This window comes from Nerophis lumbriciformis, linkage group LG15 (genome assembly GCF_033978685.3).
Source record: "Nerophis lumbriciformis linkage group LG15, RoL_Nlum_v2.1, whole genome shotgun sequence".
In the NCBI taxonomy this organism is placed as follows: domain Eukaryota; kingdom Metazoa; phylum Chordata; class Actinopteri; order Syngnathiformes; family Syngnathidae; genus Nerophis; species Nerophis lumbriciformis.
Genome location: NC_084562.2, coordinates 2459675 through 2485528, shown reverse-complemented (window position 1 = coordinate 2485528; position 25854 = coordinate 2459675). Strand labels below are relative to the sequence as shown.

The window sequence follows — 25854 nt, the reverse complement described above, 5'->3', positions numbered from 1 at the left end:
GTAAAATGACAATAAATCTATCTTCCAGTGGCTAACGTGCAGCCAACCACGAGGACCACCGTGCAAACTAATTGCAATTTTGTTCAATTCAATTAAAATTAAAATTAAAATAACTTTATTAACCCCTCAAGGAGCAATTAAAGTTAAAAGTTAAAGTTAAAGTACCAATGATTGTCACACACTAGGTGTGGTGAAATGACTCTCTGCATTTGACCCATCCCCTTGATCACCCCCTGGGATGTGAGGGGAGCAGTGGGCAGCAGCAGCGCCACGCGCGGGAATCATTTTTGGTGATTTAACCCCCAATTCCAACCCTTGATGCTGAGTGCCAAGCAGGGAAGAATGCTGCTATGAGCTTTTAAACATAACCCGTTAACTGCGGCCAATCAAATGGTGAATAAGATACTCTTTAGGGTTCATATGTTTGTAAATCTGACTGTGATGAAGTCAGTGCCTCACCAGCCATGAACCTCACCGCACGTCACTGATACATACATACACACATCTAGGCATACACACATATATATATATATATATATATATATATAAAACAATATTACATGTATACCCACACACATATGTAAACAAACAAATCCATACACAAGCCGGCGGAGAAGCGATCCAGCCCAGGAACCCACCGTCCACCAAGAACTAGCCCATACATTCCCCCCACCCATAGGTCAACCCCCAACAAGCCCGCACCCAGATGGCAGCACGACATCGGGCGCGAAGGACGGCGCAGCAGAGTGCGAGGGCAGGCCCGAGTAGACACCCGACAAGCCAACCAACACGACAACAGACGAAAACAAAGCCAGCAAGTCTGCCAGCCCCAACAACCACGCGCCGCACACAAACCACAACAGCGGCCACTTGCTCACACCGAACCCAGCAGCCACGGGCGCTTGCACCACAAACAAACGACAGCAAAAACAACAGCTGCAAAACTCCCTACAACCAGAACCACCCGATCAAATCAAAATGAAAACGCAAATCCAAGACTAACAACCACATGCCGACAAGACCATGGAGACCAGCCAGCGCCAGACCACCAGTCAGTTCCAACGCCAACACGCAAACAAGAAACATCAACACCACACCCCACCAAGAAACTCCACTCCCCAATCAAAACATGCATTAACACACCACCGCCCAAACACCCGAGCCACAACACCCATACTAAATAAGAAGGGTGCGCTGCCCCCGCATCAAGCCACCGACAATAACTCCACAGTGCAAAGCCGGATCAGACAAACACAAACCCGCCCAACGGAAGCAAAACTCGCACCACCCTGCAGAAACCGGAAGCGAAACAACTGACCACACAAACCACATCCATGAAAACGTACAGCTTGAATAAATCACACGCAACACGCTGTTTTATAGATTGCATATAATTACCGCATGGTATTTGGCTTTTAGTAAATCAGACACTAAGAGTGTTACTAAAACAGCCTTTTTTCATGTCTGTAATATCGCTAAAATCCGTCCCATTTTTCAGTGACACTGAGATCATTATTTATGTGTTTGTTACAGCTTGTCTTAATTACTGTGATGTATTATTTTCGGGGCTCCCCGTGTTCAGCAATAAAAGTTACAGTTGGTTCAAAATGCGGCTGCTAAACTCTTGACTAGGACAAGTTCGATCATATTAGGCTTATACTGACCCACCTGCACTGGCTCCCCATGCTGATTGTGGTGTACCCTACGTTGCAGCCAGAGACCTACGTTCTATTTGTGATTCCCAGAGCTCAAAAACCGTTTGGAGACTCTAGAACTTTTTCTATTCGGGCTCTCCAGTAATCTGGAATGCTCTGTCGGCAATAGTTAGAGATGCCACCTCGGTAGATGCATTTAAGTTTAACCTTTAAACTCATATAAATACTCTTGCTTTGAAATAGACTCTGTTTTAGACCACTTGACCTGCCGCTTCTCACTCTTTTTTGCCCCCCTCACCTGCAAGTAGAGGTTAACAGATGGCCACTAATAATCCCTGGAGAGATACTAGTCTGGAGGAGGTGATCGCCGTTGTAAGTCTTGACCTAGTGTGGAACACTCTTCTTGACCTGGAGCCCTCCTACAACTCTCTGCTTTCCCCCAATGGACTGGACTCTCACATTATCATGACTGCTGTCATTGTGGTTTGTGCAACCCTTTGAGGCACCTAGCTACGTGCGGTAGAGAAGGAGACGGCGCTGAGACAAGAACGTCGCTTAGCCTTAGGCGTGTTTCTTAAAACAATAGAATGACGTGGGCAAGTAATCCAAATACGTATGGTGTGAGTATGTGTGGTGTTTAGCTGAGTGTTACCAGGAGTTGTTGAAGGTGCGTGTTGAGAAAGGTGCGGAAGTCCAGAAGGAGCAAGGCAGGTTCGGAGGTCCGTGGGCAAGCAAGAGGTCAAGGGCAGGAGCGAGGCGTCAGAGTCTGTGTCCAGGCGAGAGGTCGAGATCTAGAAAGGCAGCAAGAAGACAGGAGGGAATCCGGGGAGACGAGGCACACAGCTCGAATCCAGGGAACAGGCGAGGAGGGCTAGAGACGTGCTGGGCTTATTGTACGAAACAAGTAGCTACGTTCTGGCACTGGAACGCAGGATCCGCTGGCTTATGAAGGACGTGGAGCGCTCATCAGCGGCAGGTGTGTAGATTGCTGATTGTGTGCAGGCCGCAACAGGAGAGGAAAGCTCGTGGGCGTGTCCAGAGGCGTGCTCAGAGGAGCGCAAAGTAGACTGGCGGCACCTCCGATTAAGGGCTTTACAAATGTACTTTGATTAATGATTGATTGAGTTTACTGGGTTAATGTTACCGATCAAATAGAATGTATCACTATTTGAGTTCATTAAAGTAAATGTGTCAGTGTCAAATGGTTCAAGTATGTCAAAAAATGTGTAGCGTTTGAGTTTTAGACTTTATTTGTTTTTGAATATTACACATTTTTTGGTAAATTTTCTGTTCTCTTATGGACTAACAACAATGTTATGTTTTCTTCTTCCCAGGGGTCATTACAGAAAATAATTGATAAGCACTGCTTTAAAGTACTCTTATTGAGTACAATTTGTGGCTACTCCACCCACCTTCGGTTATGAATAAAAGCAGAATGAAGGCATAATCTGTAATACGTCAACATTCATTCTTACTTGTGGCATTTTGTGGTTAAAAAAAAAAGGTGTGATCAAAGCACGGTACTGTGGAATAACATTGATGGAGAATTTTCAATAAGCCAAATAGTAAAAATCAAAACACCTCATCTGCATATAGCAGAAGGTGTGAGAAATGCTCAAGAACAAGCCCGGCTCATCCAGCACCGCTTCTGACACATGCGTCATTCAGTATTTAGTGGCATTTCTACCGATTCATGTGGTAAGGTATCAGTTTTTATTGAACACTTAGGGAAAATACAGAAGTAAAAAAAAAAAACACTGTTATTTTATACAGTACATTAGTGGACTTTCAGGGAAGTACAAACTTATACACCACTTATATAGATTTTGATCAAAGATGCTAAAATCAGTCCAGTGTAGTTTGCCAATTTACTGTACACCAGTGCTTCTCAAACTTTTTTCACCAAATACCACCTCAGAAAACACTTCCACCATCATGACCGACATTAAAATACAGTAGCGTAGTAAGCATAAGTATTCATTAAAAACAAGACAGATTTTATTTAACAAGTTTATTTAATATATTTGCTCACTGTAACATTACACACAGTTTAAACATCAATAATGTGTTTGAATATAGGCAAATAAAACACTGTACTTAAATAATGAATCAAATATTTGGAGCCGCCGTACCACAGTTTGAGAATCACTGCTGTACACCAAGCCATCTGAAGAAAACATCTTAGATTTTGCAAGGTGCAAATAATATGATGATGAATTTATTTTATTTTTACATTACGCGGAGGGCCAATAAAAATGGCTGTAAATGGCCCGCAGGCCGTTCACTGTACACACCTCGTCCACGGATATCAGACTTAGCTTACGTTTCAGAGCACTGGTAAGTCTGAAATGTGGGATGTTTTGTGACGTCAAATGAATGAAAACGGACTTCCCCGAGATGCAGTCAGACAACAGTGGCACTGAAAAAAAACTACAATTATTCATTGGATTATGTTAGGTATCAAAATGACATCATTACATTTTTGTTTCTGGGCATCTTTATTTTGAAAGAATCCCCACTTCCGGCCATGTGTCACACTATCGCACTTTACTGAGTGTTTTTAAGTGTTTACCTTAATATTCAACCTTGAAGGCTTCACGTTTATTTGTTTATTTTAATGTACTAAATAAAGACATTGGGCCCCAAATCCCCCAAAAACCTCAAATCCAAGTTGAAAAATGTTTACTTAAGTGCAAAAATGTCTTGGAACTTGAACTACAATGCAACTATAACATATATAATTCTAAAACTCATGGACCAATTTTCCAAACAGCAAAGATAAACATAGTCAATGTTATTGTAATAAATATTTACCTTTAATGCCAGGCCCTCAGGCAGTTACAATTTGTGAAATAATGAGGGACAAGTGGTAGAAAACAGATACAAGACCTCAAGAAAGGTAAATATCCTGAAAGAAAAGTCAGCGATATGAATTTTTGTGTCATCTAGCAACTTGGCTTTTCTGTCTTGCCTCTGGTGAGGGCGGTCGCATTTTTCTCCGCTCCCTCCTTCCCTGCTTGCTCTCTTCATTTTTGTCTTGTCTGAACTTTTTTTAAGCCTCTTTCTTTGCGCTGTCTTCAAATCTAAACATCAAACATGGATATGATCAGCTGGACTCTCGACGCAATTGACAAAGTATTTTCGACTAGGAAAAGAGTTTTGGGGGAGCCTGGCTGCCCTGATGGAACCATTGCTGCGGGGTACGTGAGAGACTCCTGGGATAAATGGAGAATCATGTGCCTCTCAGTCCTTTCAATCGAAGACGTGGAAGACATCTACCTATTTGGAACCGTGATCGCGGGGCACCTACTAATTGGGCTGGGCATTGCTCTGGTGTATCGTCAAATTCGGAAGACGATGGCAGCCAGTCAAGGAGCCCAACGGCTGTTCGTCGCAATGGAAGGATTGGGCAGGGCTGTGGGAACACAGACTGCGGCGATTTCTGATCTGAATCGCAAGATGGATCACATCATGGTGAAGTTTGCTGAGAAAGAGAATTGAATTGAATTTGAGAGAAACCAGCATGGACAAATAGAGCAGGCAAGTCATTATTTTTGACTGCTCGAGGAAAACAACATCCTAATCTACGATTTGACTCCCTCGAATGGCCTTGACGCTACCAGGAACAGGCTGTTCTGAAAAACACCCCCGAGGACACCTCAACGATGGACGCTTTTGACCTCCCTTTCCCTCAACAACACCTGGTGTCGAACTCTGAGATCGGCCCCAGTACACAAAAACATTTCAACATCACACCCAAGTTAATTGGGCATACATGCACGCACCCGCCCCTTCCTCAACCAACGCCTTCACCAGTGCTTGTTTGCTCCAACTCCCCCTCCCTCTGTTGCGAGTTTGTAAAGTTGATTTGATTTGATTTGATTTATGACTAAATGTAACGTGTTTATGTTTGCATTGCAAATGAGTTTTTTTCCCTTGGACTCAGTCTGGACCCACTCTTGTGGATCCAGCCTTTGACTGATATTTTTTTACTCTTCCCCCCTTTCACCTTTATCCCACCTTTTTTTAAGGAGCGCCGTAAAAATGGCTGCTCCGTCGGCGGTCTCGTCTTGTCTCCGAAAATATACTTTTCAGTTCTTATGTGTCTTGTGCATCTTAACAATTGACAATAAATCATCTTGAATCTTGATGGAACTGTTGGCTTACCTTTCCCAATCTCCCTCTGTAACCAAATGGCTGTTCATACTTTGTATATGAGCCTTTATGCACCAATAGGAAAGAGGTGTCGTCCTGCATTGCTTGCTTACTCTCGCTTTGCTTACTTTAAGCGGCCTCCTTTCGGCACCAAAATAACTTGACCACACAAAAATGGTGAACATTATTGATCATAGGTTTTATATGGCTAATTTTAAAAGGACTTTGGACTTGAGTCTTGAATTTGTGTTATACTGTAAATGTGATTAAACCCAAATTGAAGTACTTTAAATGTGTACTGGTCTAACTCAGGCAACTTTACTTCATTTGTGTACAATGTTCTTAAGTCGAAATGTATTCATTTAAGTAACAGGACTGAAAATAACAGGAAGGGAATAAGCGGTAGAAAATGGGTGGATGGATGGAGTTTTCAGCATCAAATACATTTATGCTAATAGCATGTTATCACGATGCATACATAAAAAAAGATCATTTAGGTTAACAGGACTGTGTTGAGATTTTACCCCACAAAGCCATAGTTGAAATATCATCGAATATTCCGAAAAATAATAAATAATGATAATGTTGCCTTTCTGTGGCTTGCGGAGGATCCACAAAACCCAAAACCAGTGAAGTTGGCACGTTGTAAAAATTTGCAAATAAAATACAATGGTTTGCAAATCCTTTTCAACTTATATTCAATTGAATAGACTGCAAATACAATATACTTAACTGGTAAACTTTGTTATTTTTTGCAAATATTAGCTCTTTTGGAATTTGATGCCTGCAAATTGTTTAAAAAAAGCTGGCACAAGTGGCAAAAAAGGCGGAGAAGGTTAAGGAATACTCATCAAACACTTATTTGGAACATCCCACAGGTGAACAGGCTAATTGGGAACAGGTGGGTGCCATGATTGGGTATAAAAGCAGCTTCCATGAAATGTTCAGTCATTCACAAACAAAGATGGAGCGAGGGTCACCACTTTGTGAACAAATGTGTGAGCAAATTGTCGAACATTTTAAGAACAACATTTCTCATCGAGCTATTGCAAGGAATTTAGAGATTTCACCATCTACGGTCCGTAATATCATCAAAAGCTTCAGAGAATCTGGAGAAATCCCAGAATGTAAGCGGGAAGGCCGAAAACCAACATTGAATGCCCGTGCCCTTCGATCCCTCAGGCGGTACTGCATCAAAAAGCGTCATCAGTGTGTAAAGGATATCACCACATGGGCTCAGGAACACTTCAGAAAACCACTGTCAGTAAGTACAGTTTGTCACTACATCTGTAAGTGCAAGTTAAAACTCTACTATTCAAAACCAAAGCTATTTATCAACAACACCCAGAAACGCCGCCGGCTTCGCTGGGCCTGAGCTCATCTCAGATGGGCTGATGCAAAGTGGAAAAGTGTTCTGTGGTCTGACTAGTTCACATTTCAAATTGTTTTTGGAAACTGTGGATGTCGTGTCCTCCGGACTAAAGAGGAAAAGAACCATCCGGATTGTTATAGGCGCAAAGCTGAAAAGCCAGCATCTGTGATGGTATGGGGGTGTAATAGTGCCCAAGGCATGGGTAACTTACACATCTGTGAAAGCACCATTAATGCTGAAAGGTACATACATGTTTTGGAGCAACATATGTTGCCATCCAAGCAACATTATAATGGACGCCCCTGCTTATTTTAGCAAGACAATGCCAAGCCACATTCTGCACGTGTTACAACAGTGTGGGTTCGTAGTGAAAGTGTGCGGGTACTAGACTGGCCTGCCTGTAGTCCAGACCTGTCTCCCATTGAAAATGTGTGCTGCATTATGAAGCGTAAAATACAACAACGGAGACCCCAGACTGTTGAACTTAAGCTGTACATCAAACAAGAATGGGAAAAATTTCCACCTGAAAAGCTTCAAAAATGTGTCTCCTCAGTTCCCAAACATTTACTGAGTGTTGTTAAAAGGAAAGGCCATGTAACACAGTGGTAAAAATGCCCCTGTGCCAACTTTTTTGCAATGTGTTGCTGCCATTAAATTCTAAGTTAATGATTATTTGCAACAAAAAAATAAGTTTCTCAGTTCAAACATTAAATATCTTGTCTTTGCAGTCTATTCAATTGACTATAAATTGAAAAGGATTTGCAAATCATTGTATTCTGTTTTTATTTACGATTTATACAACGTGCCAACTTCACTGGTTTTGGGTTTTGTACATGATGCAACTTCATGTAGACGAGGTGGAATATTACACACTTTTAAGAGTGGTTAATGTTTTTGGGATGTTTTTTTCTCAATGTGACAGTAGTGAGAAATTGCCAAATTGTGACTTCATATCTTGCTTTGTGTTGCTTATAGTTGTTTAAAGTCTATTTCTGTTTCAGCGCTCCTTTTGTTGACATTCTGGTTACTCTTGCGCTGATTAATCTCACCTGTCTCTGATTAGTGATCAGGAGGCTCACCCGCTCTTGATACTGCGGAGATTGCATATATGTTTATGAGTTATTTCTTTTTACATAGCCATGTTTAGAATATCTAGTACTTTTCCTTTGTATATTCTACTAGTTTCTCTTGTGTTCAGATGTCTGTTTAGTGTCTTAAACCATCGGAATGTGAATACTTCCCCCACTTGTTCCTTATCAGTGTGCGAGAAGGAGAGGGTGGGGGGCTTTCTTTGTGTGGAAGGAGTTGGCTTTTCCGTTTGAATGTCAGATAAACTAGAATAGCCGATATGAATGTATTGATTAAGCTGATCTCCTGAAATTTCAGTAAAACTTGATAATATTCCAATTCTGTACTTGATGGTCCTTCTTACTCAGCATATATGTCATCGAAAGAACTTGGGATTGACCAGTAACTTAGATTCCCTGGGAGGAAGAGCTGGTCGACGTAACAATACCAACTTATTATGGTTTACAAAGAGTTCATGATGGATTTATTAGACAATAAACAGTTGAAAGAGCTTTATTTATTACAGCATTACTTATAGTAAAACTTAAGCAGTTAAAGAAGAAGACAAAATCATTGATAGAAAAAAAAACTTAGAAAATAATCAACATCTGATTGCCACTCTGAGTTTTGCAGAGCGTCCTCGAGGGTTGTCTTTCATGTCCTCTTTTTCCGGGATGATCACCTTTTTTTCTAAACAATGCCAATAAACTCCTACGCTTTTTCTCTCCACGGACTTCTCCGTCCGCGTGCCTCGTTTCCCCAGGTCCAAGGGATTGGGATCTAGATTCGACGAGTCCTCACCCCGAAGGAAGCGTTTCACCAGGCGGTCCTCTAATGAGTGAAACGTGATAACGCAGAGACGTCCTCCAGACCTGAGCGCTTTCTGGGCGGCGTGCAGACCGGCGTGCAGTTGCTTCAGCTCGTCGTTCACAAAGATGCGCAGAGCCTGAAAGGTCTTAGTGGCCACGTGTGAAGGTCTCTGGAGTCGGTCCTTCCGTGCGTAGAGAACGGCGGCAGGAAATGATCCTGTAGAAACAAAAAGTAAGCGGTAAGTGGTAGCCAGACCTTCTTCTAGTTCCAGCGGAGAGACACCGAGGATTAAATATACAATAAAATGATCCACCATGGGGCCAAAACATTTTGTCCCTAAATAAAGTGAGAAACACTATTGAATTAAAAAAAGAATGCCAAGTATGAAGGTGGTGTCTGCTTGACTCTCCCCTCCCTGCTCATCATCATTCTGGCCAACAAGAGTCCTAATGTTAAAAATACGCATTTCATTCTACATTTATACTTTAGGTAAACTACGGTTGCACGGCACTAGCAAAGTACCGCGGAATTAATTACTACACTATCTTTGAAAAATATCGGTATTTTTTCTATTCATCCCCATGCTGCCGTGATATAGATATAGAGCGCATACAAGCAGAAACAGTGTGAAGAAAAAAAAAATAGCAAAAACAGCAATTCTACTGGTTAATAAAGCCGGTGCGTGACGCGCAATATAGAGGTATTTAATTGGGCTTCAAAACTAACAGTAATCGAATCAAATCAAGATTTATTTATAAAGCGCTTTTCATACATGAAAGAAATGCAACGCAAAGTGCTTTACAAAGTTAAAAACAATACCCCGGTGACCCATATCCCCCATTATCACATACGTGCGCACGGACACAGATACCAAACACAAACACACACAACCTACACACATATGCAACTATATGAACAAATGATTGCATGGCTGAGTACAGAGGAGACATGTGAGTAAACACTATCACAGGAGCCATCTGCACCAGGAGGTCATCAGACTATGGCCACCAGGACTCTGACACAAAAGCGCCCCCACAAGCACGGCCGATAACCCCTGAAGCAGATGGCTCATCTGAGGAACGTTGGAAAATAAAAATAATAAAACTTGTAAAATAGTAAGAACCATGAGTAGAGATAAAAAATAAAATACAAGTAAGACATACGAAGATTAATATAAAAAATAAAAAATACATATATATATATATATATAAATAGTAAGAACCATGTGTAGAGATAAAAAATAAAATACAAGTAAGACATATGAAGATTAATAGAAAAAAAAAATACATATATATATATATATATATATATATATATATATATATATATATATATATATATATATATATATACAGTAAATAAATAAATATAACTAAATAAAATCTTGCATAACTAATAAGATAAAAAGTCAAATACAAATTACTTCAATAAAATAATTAAAGGTGACTCTTTTTTTGTTGTTGTTTTTTTGTCCTGTCTAGCTACTCAGGAAAATCATATTGTTGATGTAGATGCTCATATTTGCCGTACGGATTTACTTTACAAAAGAGAAGTGTGGAATACTTCTCTTGTTGCCTTATTTGTATTTGACTTTATTAAATAGATGTATATCAATGTTTGGCACAGGAGGGGATAGAAAAATAAAAGAAAGACAGAGGGTAAAATTGCGGGGTGAAGAGGGGGATAAAACAGAGAGACAACAACGACAACAACATACCAGCATCAGCAAATTGGTAGGTCGTGAGTTCAAACCCCGGCCGAGTCATACCAAAGACTATAAAAATGGGACCCATTACCTCCCTGCTTGGCACTCAGCATCAAGGGTTGGAAATGGGGGTTAAATCAACAAAATGATTCCCGAGCGCGGCCACCGCTGCTGCTCACTGCTCCCCTCACCTCCCGGGGGGTGGAACAAGGAGATGGGTCAAATGCAGAGGGTAATTTCACCACACCTAGTGTGTGTGTGACTATCATTGGTACTTAAAAATAGGATATGTACAAATATGATACAAAAAGTGATAGCAAAGAATCAGTTAGTGAAGTAAATATTAACACAGAAATGACAATGAACATTATTGCACTACAAATCCATCCATCCATTTTCTACCGCTTGTCCCTTTTGGGGTCGCGGGAGGTCGCTGGAGCCTATCTCAGCTGCATTCGGGCGGAAGGCGGGGTACACCCTGAACAAGTCACCACCTCATCGCAGGGCCAACACAGATAGACAGACAACATTCACACTCACATTCACACACTAGGGCCAATTTTTAGTGTTGCCAATCAACCTATCCCCAGGTGAATGTTTTTGGAAGTGGGAGGAAGCCGGAGTACCCGCAGTCACGGGGAGAACATGCAAACTCCACACAGAAAGATCCAGAGCCCGGGATTGAACCAGGACTGCTCAGGACCTTCGTATTGTGAGGCAGATGCACTAACCCCTGTACCACCGTGCTGCCCTGCACTACAAATGGAGCAATAAAAATACCAATAGAAATAGCACTATTGATCATTAATAATAACAATAATTATCTCTATTATCAACAATACAATTGTTTCAAATGCAACAATACATATATGTAATGATGACTTGAATACAAAAGAAAGCAGATAAATTGAGGGGAAGAAAGAAAAGCAAACTGTATTAACCTTGTAGATTGTTATAGTATCAATAGGTTAAGCTTTGTCAGTGTGCCGTGTTTTACTCAGTTTACGAACGTTTACGTTGCACCGAATATGCCTCCATGTGCAAACCATATCTCTGTGGACCAACGCTTCATTTAGGCGCCTGCAAGCAAGAAAACAGGGCGGAGCATTGTTGCGCAGGTAGTCACATTTCAGCACTCCAGCATGTGTGCCTTTTCTTTGTTTTTTCGTCTTTTTGACAAGTTTTGTCTATTTTTGCTGACTCAGTAAAAGTGCCAAAACATGTACATTGTTTTGTAGAGTTCCTACGAACTCTTAAGTCCGGTTCCACCTTTTGGTAACGCTGTATTGCCCCGTTGACTTCTTGTTGTGCTCATGGTTGCTCGGGAGCGAAGTGAAGCCGTTGGTGTTGTTAGCTTCTGCGTTTTTTTCTTTCACGTATCTTGCACGGGCCATAGCTGTGTCAGTCTTTCTTGTAGATAACGTGTGTGGTCAGAAGCGTTGAAAATATGTCCAACTGCTTCGGTATTGTTGTTTTAGCTTTGGGTTGCTAGGCAACGGCTCTGAACTCGCATCTAGCCAGTTAGCCCCCGGCTTTTCGCCACCTTTAGTTCGCTTGTTTTAGCGAATCTGTGCTTCCCGCCGGGCAGAGTTGAAGTGGAATATGTTAGCAAGCTGTCCAGTAGCTGTGATCACAATCAGTCATCAGGAAATTACGGTTTTTTTGGTCAAAACTGTAGTGTCGGGTGCGAAGCTCTTCTAGTTTACATCCTCCCTCGGAAACAGGAAGTTTAGATTTTTTTTTATTACATAGAAGGTTGATCCATCGCCCCCTTGTTATGTTTGTTTGATACACAGTACTTCATAGCATTATACTCTATGGTGTTCAAAGTGTACAAATCATTATTAGAAAATGGCCTTTTGTCAAGGAACCCATTTTTCATATTTACATTGTTTCTTATGGAGAAATGTGCTTCACTGTACAAACTTTGTTATTTACTAACCATGTTCAAGAACCGATTAAATTAGTAAAGCGAGTTTCCACGGTAAATACTTCCGTTTTTATTTGTCCACGACATTTTACATGAGACTGTTCTGTCAACATAGACAAGTCAGAATGAAGTTGGATTAGCTGCTAAACTCAGACAAAAAGACGGCGTATTTATACTTTGTTTGAGGAAACACAAGAGAAGGATAGGATAAAGTATTATTTCAACATAATCATGGCATGGGCACATGCGTGGCGCAGTGGAAGAATGGCCGTGCGCGACCCGAGGGTCCCTGGTTCAATCCCCACCTAGTACCAACCTCGTCATGTCCGTTGTGTCCTGAGCAAGACACTTCACCCTTGCTCCTGATGGGTGCTGGTTAGCGCCTTGCATGGCAGCTCCCTCCATCAGTGTGTGAATGGGTAAATGTGGAAGTAGTGTCAAAGCGCTTTGAGTACCTTGAAGGTAGAAAAGCGCTATACAAGTACAACCCATTTATCATTTATTATTTATGTTGTGTGACATGCAGGTACATAAATGCTAACAAATTATCAGGTATTAATGAAGACTAAATTCTACAATGTCTAATTTAAAATGGTATTGTTACCTGAATTAGCACCATGTTATTCTGCTAATTGCATTGTACCTTACGTTCTGTCAAGAATTCTACGTTCCAAGAACGCCGGTTTATTAGTGATCTCCGGAGCCCCAAAAATGTCTGCAGGCTCGAGTGGTAGAAGCATTTAAGTCCCACCTTAAAACTCATCTACATACTCTGGATTTTAAATAGACTCTGTTTTAGACTAGTTGACCTGCCGCTTCTCTTTTTTTGCCCCACTTTACAGCATGGAGAGGTTACCAGGTGGCCATGGATAATTCCTGGAGAGGTACCAGTCGATCCCACTCCCCTCATGCACAGCACTGTGGAGGCCCCGAGTAGCTCCTTCAGTATTAGACTGTTACATCCACAGTGCAACAAGGAGCGCTACTGCCTTTCTACCCACAGCCATAAGACTTTACAATGCACTTGTGTGAGTACTGTGATCTTTTTTTCGTGGTGTGCAATACGGATGTTAGTGTTTTTTTTTTGTTGTTGTTGTATTTTATCTTCTATCAATACATATTAGTGAATGTAGTATTTATTACTATTTTGTTTTTCCATTACGCTTTACTTCTGTTACTGTGTGTAAAAACCTGCACTGCAACAATGCAATTTCCCCATTGTGGGATAAATAAACATCTATCCCAGTGTTTTCCAACCACTGTGTTGCGACACACTAGTGTGCCGTGAGATACAGTGTGTTTTTTTTGCAAACCAGTAATTATAATCCGCAAATAATGTGCCGTTGTTGAGTGTCTGTGCTGTCTGGAGCGGGGCAGAGTAACCGTGTAATTCTTTACCATATCAGTAGGTGGCTGCAAGTAGCTAATTAAAGTTAAAAAAAAGTTAAAGTACACACACTTGCTTTGTGGATGTCGGGAACATAGTTTGTCGTGATCACAATATGCAGACGACAGCGGGAGGCAGCGTGCAGGTAAAAAGGTGTAACAAAAGGCGAGTGCCGCTAAGAAAAGGCATTAAAGCTATGCAAAACAAAATTCAAACTGAACTGGCTGCAGAGTGAACAAAAACAGAATGCTGGACGACGGCAAAGACTTACAGCGTGTGGAGCAGCAGACGGCGTCCACAAAGTACATCCGTACATGACATGACAATCAACAACAAAATAGGAGCGCAAGACAAGAACTAAAACACTAGACACAGGAAAACACCAAAAAAACTCAAAATAAGTCACGGCGTGATGTGACAGGTCGTAACAGTACGCCTACTTTGAGACGTGCTATAGTGATGCATGGTTGGTTATGGTTTGAATTTATATCCAACAATTGCGAGAACGACTTTTTACTGTCAATATCGGCTGCATGAGTTTTCTGCTGGTGGTGTGCCTCGGGATTTTTTCAATGAAAAAAATGTGCCTTGGCTCTAAAAAGGTTGAAAAACACTGGTCTATCCTATTCTTTCCTATCCTAGCTATTTTAAGTCACGACCCAGAGTTGCCCACTCCTCTATGACAAAGAAGAAGACCTCTTGCGACCCTCTGCTTGCCCCAAACTCTCACATTTTCATGAATAATTCAATAACTGGACCCACTTGGCATCCATTGCAGCCGGTCACCCAGGACGGGGGTCGCCGCATCTGTGGCCCCTTCCCGAAGCCCAAGGATTCTCTTTTTTTCCCCTTTTCTGGGCTTTTTGAGTTTGAGGCATTTATGATTAAGGTCTACGCAAATAAACGTTGATTGACTGATTGAACTGTAACCTGTTCTTACCTCCAAGATTTGAGAACCGCCAGAATAATGTCATAAAAAATATCGGACCTAACACTGTCTGCTGAGAAAAATTCTGGCCCTTGGACAAATTTGTTAGAGGACTCCTCGTCTACATTTTTCCAACTGACAACAATGACCTCAGATTTAGGAGTGCTTATTATCCACCTGGCAGCATCACCCTTAGCAACAAACAGCACCAAGCAAATGCCAAAATTCCTGAGTCGGATGAGAAGCACATCCCCCACCACCTTTGAAAGGAGATATTAAAACATCTACCAAACTGGACCCCCTTTGCACCTAAAAAATAGAAGCAATTACGCATAGGACAGATGACAAACAACAAGTCTGACTTATTGTTGAATTAAGATGGTATAAACTCAAACTCTTTGAAACCCAGAACAAGAGAAGCAGTAAAAAAATGTTAACCTGAAGAAAATTACATATTTTTATTGCCGATAAGCTGCCTTAACGTCTCCCAGGTGGCAACTATTGACACATGATGACAAAATAAAGCAATTGAATAACTCCACGGCCATAGCAACTGGCACTAATATATTTATAATCATTAATGAGTCAACAACAGGCTTATTGAACAACAAGTGCAGGTCACTGTATCTAAGTATGTGAGAGAAGAGCAGCAGGACCGAACTGCAGGTCCATTCCATCCATCAGAGTCTCATTGCGGAGCAGATGGACGGCGGACATGGTGTTGACTGGCGAATGTGTCACTAAAACACTGAAGTCAGCGGAGCCAAATGCTTCTAATTCATGAATGCCATGTTCTTATTGCAAATGTTTTTCCTTGTCTTACCGTGTCGCTCAGCTGCCAACACTCACAATCTGCCCCTTCATTACTTCTTGGAAATGTGCTCTCGATAAATAAGAGCAGTTCTTGCGTTCCTATTCCCTTCAGGAATGTCAGTGAGCCTTGCTAATAAATGGAGGAATCCAAACATCACTGCTGATGGCCTTAATTCCTATAAAACTCCGGACTATGCATGAATAATGTTAAAAGTAGCGAAGGTCACATTATTAGTTTTCTTTCATTTCAGATTAAAAAAATATTTTTGCAATACAAAATATCCGTGTATCATTTGTTCATTAATTAAAAAAATCTACTCAAATCAAAACGTTTCCAGACAAAAACAAAAAAAACTGAACAGGCATATAAACTTATTTTTTCTAACCTTACCGATACACCAACATCGATGTATCATTCGGATCTGGAACCAAATAATGAAAAAGCAAGTTTTTCTGTTTTGGTTTTATTTTGAAAAATAATTGAAAAAATAATACACAGATTTTGAGATATACTGTGTTTTTCGGACTATAAGTCGCAGGTTTTTTCATAGTTTGGTGCGACTTATACTCCGGAGCGACTTATGTGTGAAATTATTAACACATAACCGTAAAATATTAAATAATATTATTTAGCTCATTCACGTAAGAGACTAGACGTATAAGATTTCATGGAATTTAGCGATTAGGAGTGACAGATTGTTTGGTAAACGTATAGCATGTTCTATATGTTATAGTTATTTGAATGACTCTTACCATAATATGTTACGTTAACATACCAGGCACGTTCTCAGTTGGTTATTTATGCCTCATATAACGTACACTTATTCAGCCTGTTGTTCACTATTCTTTATTTATTTTAAATTGCCTTTCAAATGTCTATTCTTGGTGTTGGGTTTTATCAAATAAATTTCCCCAAAAAATGCGACTTATACTCCAGTGCGACTTATATATGTTTTTTCCCTTCTTTATTGTGCATTTTCGGCAGGTGCGACTTATACTCCAGTGCGACTTATACTCCGAAAAATACGGTATTGACAAAATGACATATTCGTCGTAAAATGTCGACACATTTTCATCGGTTGTTCGGAGGCGATACAGGAACATAGAAAATCTCGAAAAATGATTTTCGATATAGAAGAAACCCAAACAAGCCACTTCCTTGTGACTTCCACAGTAGACATAAGGAAAATGAGCAACAACAAAGGAGTTTTTGAACATCTGTTTTTTTTCCTTTATTTGTGCATTTTTAAATTTTAATTCTTGTCTTATACGGTAATTTCAATCTGTGTTTAGTAAAATGACAATAAATCTATCTTCCAGTGGCAAACGTGCAGCCAACCACGAGGACCACCGTGCAAACTAATTTCAGTTTTGTTCAATTCAATTCAAATTCAAATTCAAACAACTTTATTAACACCTCAAGGAGCAATTAAAGTTAAAAGTTAAAGTTAAAGTACCAATGATTGTCACACACACACTAGGTGTGGCGAAATTATTCTCTGCATTTGACCCATCACCCTTGATCACCCCCTGGGAGGGGAGGGGAGCAGTGGGCAGCAGCAGTGGCCGCGCCCGCAAATCATTTTTGGTGATTTAACCCCCAATTCCAACCCTTGATGCTGAGTGCCAAGCAGGGAGGTAATGGGTCCCATTTTTATAGTCTTTGGTATGACTCGGCCGGGGTTTGAACTCACAACCTACCGTTCTCAGGGCGGACACTCTAACCACTAGGCCACGCATTCCTCAACACGCTCTATTGAGCGCACCGCCGGGCACGCTCCTGCTGTTGCGGCGCAAGCGCATCCCGCTGCACAGTCCTCAGCGCGATCCGCTAGGCGCGCCTCCGGACACCCCCACGGACGTTCCTCTCCTGCAGTCATTCTACAATCAACACACTCGACGATGATGAGATCCCTGCCTTCATAAGCCAGCGTGTCCTGCGTTTCAGTGCCAGAACGTAGCCCCCTGTATACAGTAAGCCTACACCTCTCTATCTCTCTCCCTATGTGCATTCGCTCTCTCTGTGTTTCTCCTCCTCTGTGCTCTTCGTCTTGTGTCCTGTGTCGTCATCCCGCAGCGTTCCTCAGTTTCCTGGTTTTGAGATGTGTGTCTCGTCTCCCTGAATTCCCTCTGGTTTCCTGGCTGCCTTCCTGGCTCTCGACCTCTCGCCTGGATACGGACCTTGACGCCTCGCTCCTGCTTTTGACCTCTGCCCTGCCCACGGACCTCCGAGCTTGCCTTGCCCTCCCTGGGCTTCCGCATCTCCCTCAACACGCACCTTCAACAACTCCTGGTAACACTCAGTTAAACACAACACATAGTCACACCATACGTATCTTGATTTCACCTGCACTGGCTTCCTGTGCACTTAAGATGTGACTCTAAGGTTTTACTAGTTACATATAAAATACTACACGGTCGAGCTCCATCCTATCTTGCTGATTGTATTGTACCATATGTGCCGGCAAGAAATCTGCGTTCAAAGAACTCCGGTTTATTAGTGATTCCCAGAGCCCCAAAAAAGTTTGTGGGCTATAGAGCGTTTTCTATTCGCCACGGATGAAGCGCTGGCTGTCCAAAGTCGGGACCCGGGGTGGAACACTCGCCTGTGCATCAGTTGGGGACATCTCTGCGCTGCTGACCTGTCTCCGCTAGGGATGGTCTCCTGCTGGCCCCACTATGGACTGGACTCTCACTATTATGTTAGATCCACTATGGACTGGACTCTCACAATATTATGCTAGATCCACTCGACGTCCACTGCATCGGTCGCCCTAGGGGTCCTCTCCAAGGTTTCTCATTATCCGATTGGGTTGAATTTTTCCTTGCCCTGATGTGGGATCTGAACCGAGGATGTCATTGTGGCTTGTGTAGCCCTTTGAGACACTTGTGATTTAGGGCTATATAAATAAACATTGATTGATTGATTGATTATTTATTACACACGTCATTTTGTTATATTAATAAATATGCCTAGAGCTAAACGATGTCCCTGCCTCTGTGCCGTTTTCTTCTTCCCCTGTACCGTAACACATGGCCCACAATAAAAAGTCAATAAATACATAGTGTATACAATACATAGTATTTACATAGTTCAATAGAAGTAACAACTGTACGACATTGTAATACTGATTATTATTATTTGTGCTAATAAATTAACTTTGACAGCCATATAGTTTTAACTTCATTGCGAAATATGCCGACATTGAATATTAGCTGAAAAATAATTTAAAATAAATCAAGTGTTTTTTTTAAGAATGTGGGTTAGCCGCCCCTCAAATGAAAATTAAGGATGACGTTTATTATGCATTAAGGTAAATAAAATATTATTTTGTACTAGGAGAAGTAGCCTGCTATGCCAGTCTAGTGCTTTTCCTAAACATTGGTTGTGGGGAAGTAAAATAGTTTGCAGCAGGCCTGTGTAAGGCCTTTAAGAGAAACTGCAATAAATAGAGAAGTGAGTGATGTGGCATTTCTCTCCTCCTGCACTAAACAGCCGAAGGTGTGAGTCATACTGCAATCAATACAATGCCTGCACAGAGAGGCCCAGCCCTAGTCTGGCCTCGCCGAGCCATGTGCTCTCTCTTTAATTCATCTTTCAAAGTTCCCAGAGACACATCCATGGAGAATAGGGGAGATTAGATAGAGTGCAAAAACGTCAACAATGTGTACACAACGAAACCCTTCCTACACTGTGTATTATTGTTGTCTTTCATTTGCATTTTGGAGAAACTTGTGTTTGTTGATGTGGGCAAGCAAATACATTCAACAGTCAACTGCGCAATGCTAGGAACAAGACATACAGTATGTACAGTATACATTATAGTCCAGAGCGAGTCTAGACTATAATGTATAATGCATGAGTGATTTGGCTTTGGCTTTACGCTTTTACAGCCTTTTGTCTGGTCTCGGGACCGGTGTTCTGACAAAACATACCCCAATAGTTGTGTTGCGCATCTCCTCGCTACTGTACAGGCGTGTGACACGAATAGTTCTAATAGTGTGGATTTCACCCAGCTATCAAGCTGCCAAACTAACGTCAAAGTAGATACATCTGTATAGATTAGTGTTCGACATTGTCACATGAAGATCATAACCTGATAAATCCTACAATTTCATTATTGAATAGGTTGTAGTATAAAACGTGTGTACGGAATGACAACTACCGTATTTTTCGGACTATAAGGCGCAATTAAAATCCTTTCATTTTGTCAAAAATTGACAGTGCGCCTTATAACCCGGTGCGCCTAATGTACGGAATAATTCTGGTTGTGCTTACCGACCTCGGAGCTATTTTATTTGGTACATGGTGTAATGATAAGTGTGACCAGTAGATGGTAGTCACACATAAGAGATACGTGTCGACTGCAATAGTCATATGGCGTCAGCCAGTAAACAACACTAAAACTTTAAATGTTCCATTGAAAATAAAGAACATTACACACGGCACTTATGTCACATCCTGTTTATATCCTTTACACGCGGCCGCGGCCCTTTCAAAGAGATTCGACAGCAAGCGGCACCTCTGACAAGTTTATTTCCACAATTGTCGCACCTTACGCCAGTCAGAGCTGTGTCAGCCCGTCTTAGAGATCACTTTGTGTGATGAGAAATACTTTAAATGTGTCCAAACTCTCACAGTCTCCATGTATAGCTTCGGGGTGCTAGACAACTGCTCTGAGCTAGCGTTTTAGCTAGTTAGCCTCTGGCTTGCGGCACCGTCAGTTTGAAGATTTTTTCAATGAAGGAGTCTTTGTTCCCGCAGCCTGTCTTTAATTGTGATGAGACCGAAAAATATGCCAGAGCGGACCTTATTACAGCGAAGGGAAATGACACTACCGATGAAGCCGATGATGGATCGCCTCACACTGCTAGTTTGCACTAACGCTAGCGATGACTACTATTACAGTGGCAAAACATACACTATATTGCCAAAAGTATTTGGCCACCTGCCTTGACTCACATATGAACTTGAAGTGCCATCCCATTCCTATGGGTTCAATATGATGTCGGTCCACCTTTTGCAGCTATTACAGCTTCAACTCTTCTGGGAAGGCTGTCCACAAGGTTGCGGAGTGTGTTTACAGGAATTTTCCACCATTCTTCCAAAAGCGCATTGGTGAGGTCACACACTGATGTTGGTTGAGAAGGCCTGGCTCTCAGTCTCCGTTCTAATTCATCCCAAAGGCATACTTGCCAACCTTGAGACCTCCGATTTCGGGAGGTGGGTGGTGTGGGGGTGGGGGGCGCGGGGGTTTTTTTGTCGGGGGGGGGGCGTGGTTGGGGGGCGTGGCTAAGAGGGGAGGAGTATATTTACAGCTAGAATTCACCAAGTCAAGTATTTCATATATATATATATATATAAGAAATACTTGACTTTCAGTGAATTCTAGCTATATATATATATATTTATTTTATTATATATATATATATATATATATATATATATATATATATATATATATATATATATATATATCAGTGACGTGCAGTCACTAGAGGCAGGTGAGGCGGGCCCTCACCTGCCATCATGGAAAGAAAAAAAATGTAGAAAGAAAAAAAAATTTTTTAATTGTTATATGTATCCAGTGATTATACTATAAAGTTATTTTCCATTTAACTTCACCAGTTTTAGATTATTTTTATTCAAAATCGCTGAATTTTCACATTTGCCGTTCAAATACTGAAGCCTCAACTGGCTGCTCCATCAGCAGCCAGTTGAGGCACGTCACTCAGTTGTGCCTCACCATGGATTGCGCAATGACTCGGCTAACTGCTGGCCTGCTGTGCAGTGAGACTGTATTGCTATATGAATTATGTTATACATTTCCATAGTTTAGTTAGCTGAGGTATATAATGTACAGTGTATTTTGTCAACAACTGTATGTGTGTAAAGTATTCTTGTGCTGAGCGATCATAAAACGGCTGCAAAAGACGCACTGTGTGAGGCTCGCCTCCTGCACCCCCGCTGTTATGCCCGTTTGATTGTGGACCATTACTTACACCTTGTGGCGATGGGAAATGTTGCGCGTCATTAGTTTGGGCACTTCCGGTTTACGATCTTAGTCCAGTTTATGAGACAATGAGAGTCAGACAAGTTGTGTTAGCTCTTACAAGCCTTGGAAAAGATACGTCTGTAAGTAAACTGTTTGACTTGTTTATGTGGCTCAATATGAAGGTGGAAAGTGGCTAAATTTGATAGTAAGATGTGTATTGAAAAAACGATTTTTGTGCACTAATTTAATGGATGTTTGAGGACTTAAAATGGCTGCCGGTCGCATATTTCCACCATAGAAGTAGTTTCAACGCTCAGCAGTATTTGTTTGGTGATAATGCTGTATATTTGTGTAAAGCTAATGTTTACATATTGTGTATTACATTTCAGTATGTTGGTTGAATCATATAGCTTATACATTGTCATTGTGTGTATTTCAGTTTTACAAATAAATTAATAAAATAAAAGTCCAGTGCAAGATAAAGCAAGATCAACAACAATAAAGAGCCTAAATGGATTCATCTGCTTTGGAACTTTATTAGAACGTCCTGGATTGGTTGTTAGCTGTCTGCCAAGCTGTACAACCTCAACACATATAGTGAGGGCAGAACACCCGCCGTAGAATTGTTATATCAACTAAAGCCCACACTTAAACTTTCCACGTGCAAGATTGAATCTATTTAAAAAAAATATTTCATAAGAAGCCAAAAAGTGCAAAAACAATAATGTTGGTGTTGGAGGAGTTGTGAATGACTGCAGGGACACAACATTAGATACACCTGCAGACTGCAGGTGTACCTAATTCACAACTCCTCCAACACGAACATTATTGTTTTTGCACTTTTTGGCTTCTTATTAAATAACTTTTGTAACCTATTTTCATGGGCTTTCCTCTTTGTGATGTTAAGTTCCTGTTATGCGCTGTTATATAGTATATGCCTTGAGCTCTTATTTTGAAGGCACTAAGAGCGGAAGTGATGTCACGTTGCGGAGGTTTTTGAAAGAAGGTAAATAAAGTGGTCCTCGTGTAAACTGGAGCCTCCGTGTTTGTTATTTTGTAGTTTCATACAGTATAGGCGACATTTCTAAACCCTCGGTTACACTTTTTTAAATAGATTCAATCTTGCACGTGGAAAGTTTAAGTGAGGGCTTTAGTTGCGGCGCATGGACTTAATTTCTAAGTAAAGGTAAGACCATAATAACATTTTTTTTTATTAAATGTGCTTTTTTGTGTGCTACAGTTTGTATGTGTAAAGTTAAAGTTAAGTTAAAGTACCAATGATTGTCACATACACACTAGGTGTAATGAAATTTGTCCTCTGCATTTGACCCATCCCCTTGATCACCCCCTGGGAGGTGAGGGGAGCAGTGGGCAGCAGCGGCGCCGCGCCTGGGAATCATTTTTGGTGATTTAACCCCCAATTCCAACCCTTGATGCTGATTGCCAAGCAGGGAAGAATGCTGGTATGAGCTTTTAAACAAAACCCGTTAACTGCTGCCAATCAAATGGTGAATAAGATACTCTTTAGGGTTCATATGTTTGTAAATCTGACTGTGATGAAGTCAGTGCCTCACCAGCCATCAACCTCACCGCACGTCACTGATATATATATATATATATATATATATATATATATATATATATATATAAGAGAAATACTTGAATTTCAGTGTTCATTTATTTACACATATACACACACATAACACTCATCTACTCATTGTTGAGTTAAGGGTTGAATTGTCCATCCTTGTTCTATTCTCTGTCACTATTTTTCTAACCATGCTGAACACCCTCTCTGATGATGCATTCTGATTCGTCTCCTTGTTGTGTGCGCAGTTGTGCACTCTTTAAAAGCCGTAGATGTTATTGTCACATATGCATGTACAGTAGATGGCAGAATTGCCCTGTTTAAGAGTGTCACAACATTGCTGTTTACGGCAGACGAACTGCTTTACGGTAGACGAAAACGTGACTGCTGTTGTTGTGTGTTGTTACCGCGCTGGGAGGACGTTAATGAAACTGCCTAACAATAAACCCACATAAGAAACCAAGAGCTCGCCCTCGATCATTCTACAGTTATAACGTCATTGGGCAGGCACGCTGTTTTATTGTGGGAAAGCGGACGTGAAAACAGGCTGTCGACACGTCACTCAGGTCCGCCTGAATTTTGGGAGATTTTTGGGAGAAAATTTGTCCCGGGAGGTTTTCGGAAGAGGCGCTGAATTTCGGGAGTCTCCCGGAAAATCCGGGAGGGTTGGCAAGTATGCCCAAAGGTGTTCAGGTCAGGACTCTGTGCAGGCCAGTCAAGTTCATCCACACCAGACTCTGTCTGGTGTGGATGAGACGACAAAGGGACGGCGTGGCGACAAAGGGACGGCGTGGCGCAGTGGAAGAATGGCCGTGCGCGACCCGAGGATCCCTGGTTCAATCCCCACCTAGTACCAACCTCGTCATGTCCGTTGTGTCCTGAGCAAGACACTTCACCCTTGCTCCTGATGGGTGCTGGTTAGTGCCTTGCATGGCAGCTCCCTCCATCAGTGTGTGAATGTGTGTGTGAATGGGTAAATGTGGAAGTAGTGTCAAAGCGCTTTGAGTACCTTGAAGGTAGAAAAGCGCTATACAAGTACAACCCATTTATTTATTTATCATCTATGTCTTTATGAACCTTGCTTTGTGCACTGGAGCACAGTCATGTTGGAAGAGGAAGTGGCCCGCTCCAAACTGTTCCCACAAGATTGGGAGCATGGAATTGTCCAAAATGTTTTGGTATCCTGGAGCTCTGTAGCAACTGACTGTGCAGAAAGTCTGTGCACTATGCGCTTCAGCATCCGCTGAGCACTCGCTGTCAGTTGCCGTTGTTCCCAAACTCTTCCATTTTCTTTTAATAAAGCCGACAGTTGTCTTTGGAATATTTAAGAGCGAGGAAATGTCACGACTGGATTTGTTGCACAGGTGGCATCTTATGGCAGTTCCACGTTTTTCTGGGGTGGTACTTGGTGAAAAAAGTTTGAGAACCACTGAAATAAGATAAATTAAGATTTTATATCACTTTATTGATGACAAAGATGATGATGTGTGGAGAGTAAAAAGGAGGAAAGGGGAGAGCAACGCAAACACCGCCTTCTTACTTTGCTGTGTTTCTCGCCTTCTTTATCAAATTGGGTTAATAGTAAAACATTTTGGCCACAGTTGTGCTCAGTCCCAAAAAAATCAAGCAGGCTTTTTTGTGTGGTCACACGTTCGATTGTTTGCCGCCATTGTTTGGTACAACCAAGTTAGTATACGAAATCCGGGACCAACTTTTGGCAAAATATTTTGTCAAAAACCTAATCATGCGAAAAATAAGGCAAGGTACCAACCTCTGTATTTTCCTCTTTAAATTGAATTGTTCTTGTCAGGATTTTTGTGCACAGGTGGTCATAGAGTGCTCCTTGCTTCAATTAGGACTCGGGCTGTTTTTAATCAGCAAAACCAGTGATATTTTTCAGAAGAAATCAAACGGTGCTTTTACACACACCTTCTCTCCCATGGAGACGCTGACGCACACGCAGCCTATTGACTGCAGCATTTCAATCATCCGACGCCTCAAATCTTGGAGGCATAAAACCAAAAAGCAAAAACAATCAGCTAAGAAAATATTTGCATGCATGGCATTGTGCAAAAAAATGTGTGTGAGCGTGTGTGTTTGCAAGAGTGTCACGTGCGTATCAGCAGGGGGGGCGAGGAGAGAATGCGTGAGAGTCTATCAACAGAAGAAAAATAGAAAATATCGTATTTTTCGGACCACAAGGCGCATTAAAGAGGTCATATTATGATTTTTTAAGTACATTTAAAAGGTGGTCTGCATAACATGTAATGGTCTTTTTTTGGTCAAAATGTTGCATGGATTATGTTTTACAGACCATCTCCAAGCCACTTTCTGAACATCTTTTCAATATGCGCCATTTCGTGGGTGTGCCTCCACTTTGACAGCTTCTTCTCTCCGTCGTCTTTTGCTGCAGCAAGTCTACTGACAGATATAAGTTATAAGTGTAC

General features: G+C 41.4%; 1 protein-coding gene across 2 annotated transcripts in view; it reads right to left on the bottom strand.

Annotated features, from left to right (window-relative positions):
- Positions 1–8747: 8747 nt before the first annotated feature.
- The window catches only part of LOC133616020 (12S rRNA N(4)-cytidine methyltransferase METTL15-like), a 187313-nt gene continuing 170206 nt past the window's right edge, over positions 8748–25854 (bottom strand). For both annotated transcript variants that reach the window (XM_061975001.1, XM_061975002.1), the window contains exon 6: positions 8748–9276. In XM_061975001.1, coding sequence (XP_061830985.1) covers positions 8852–9276 — 425 coding nt within the window. In that variant the 3' untranslated portion in view covers positions 8748–8851. The remainder of the gene's footprint in view (positions 9277–25854) is intronic.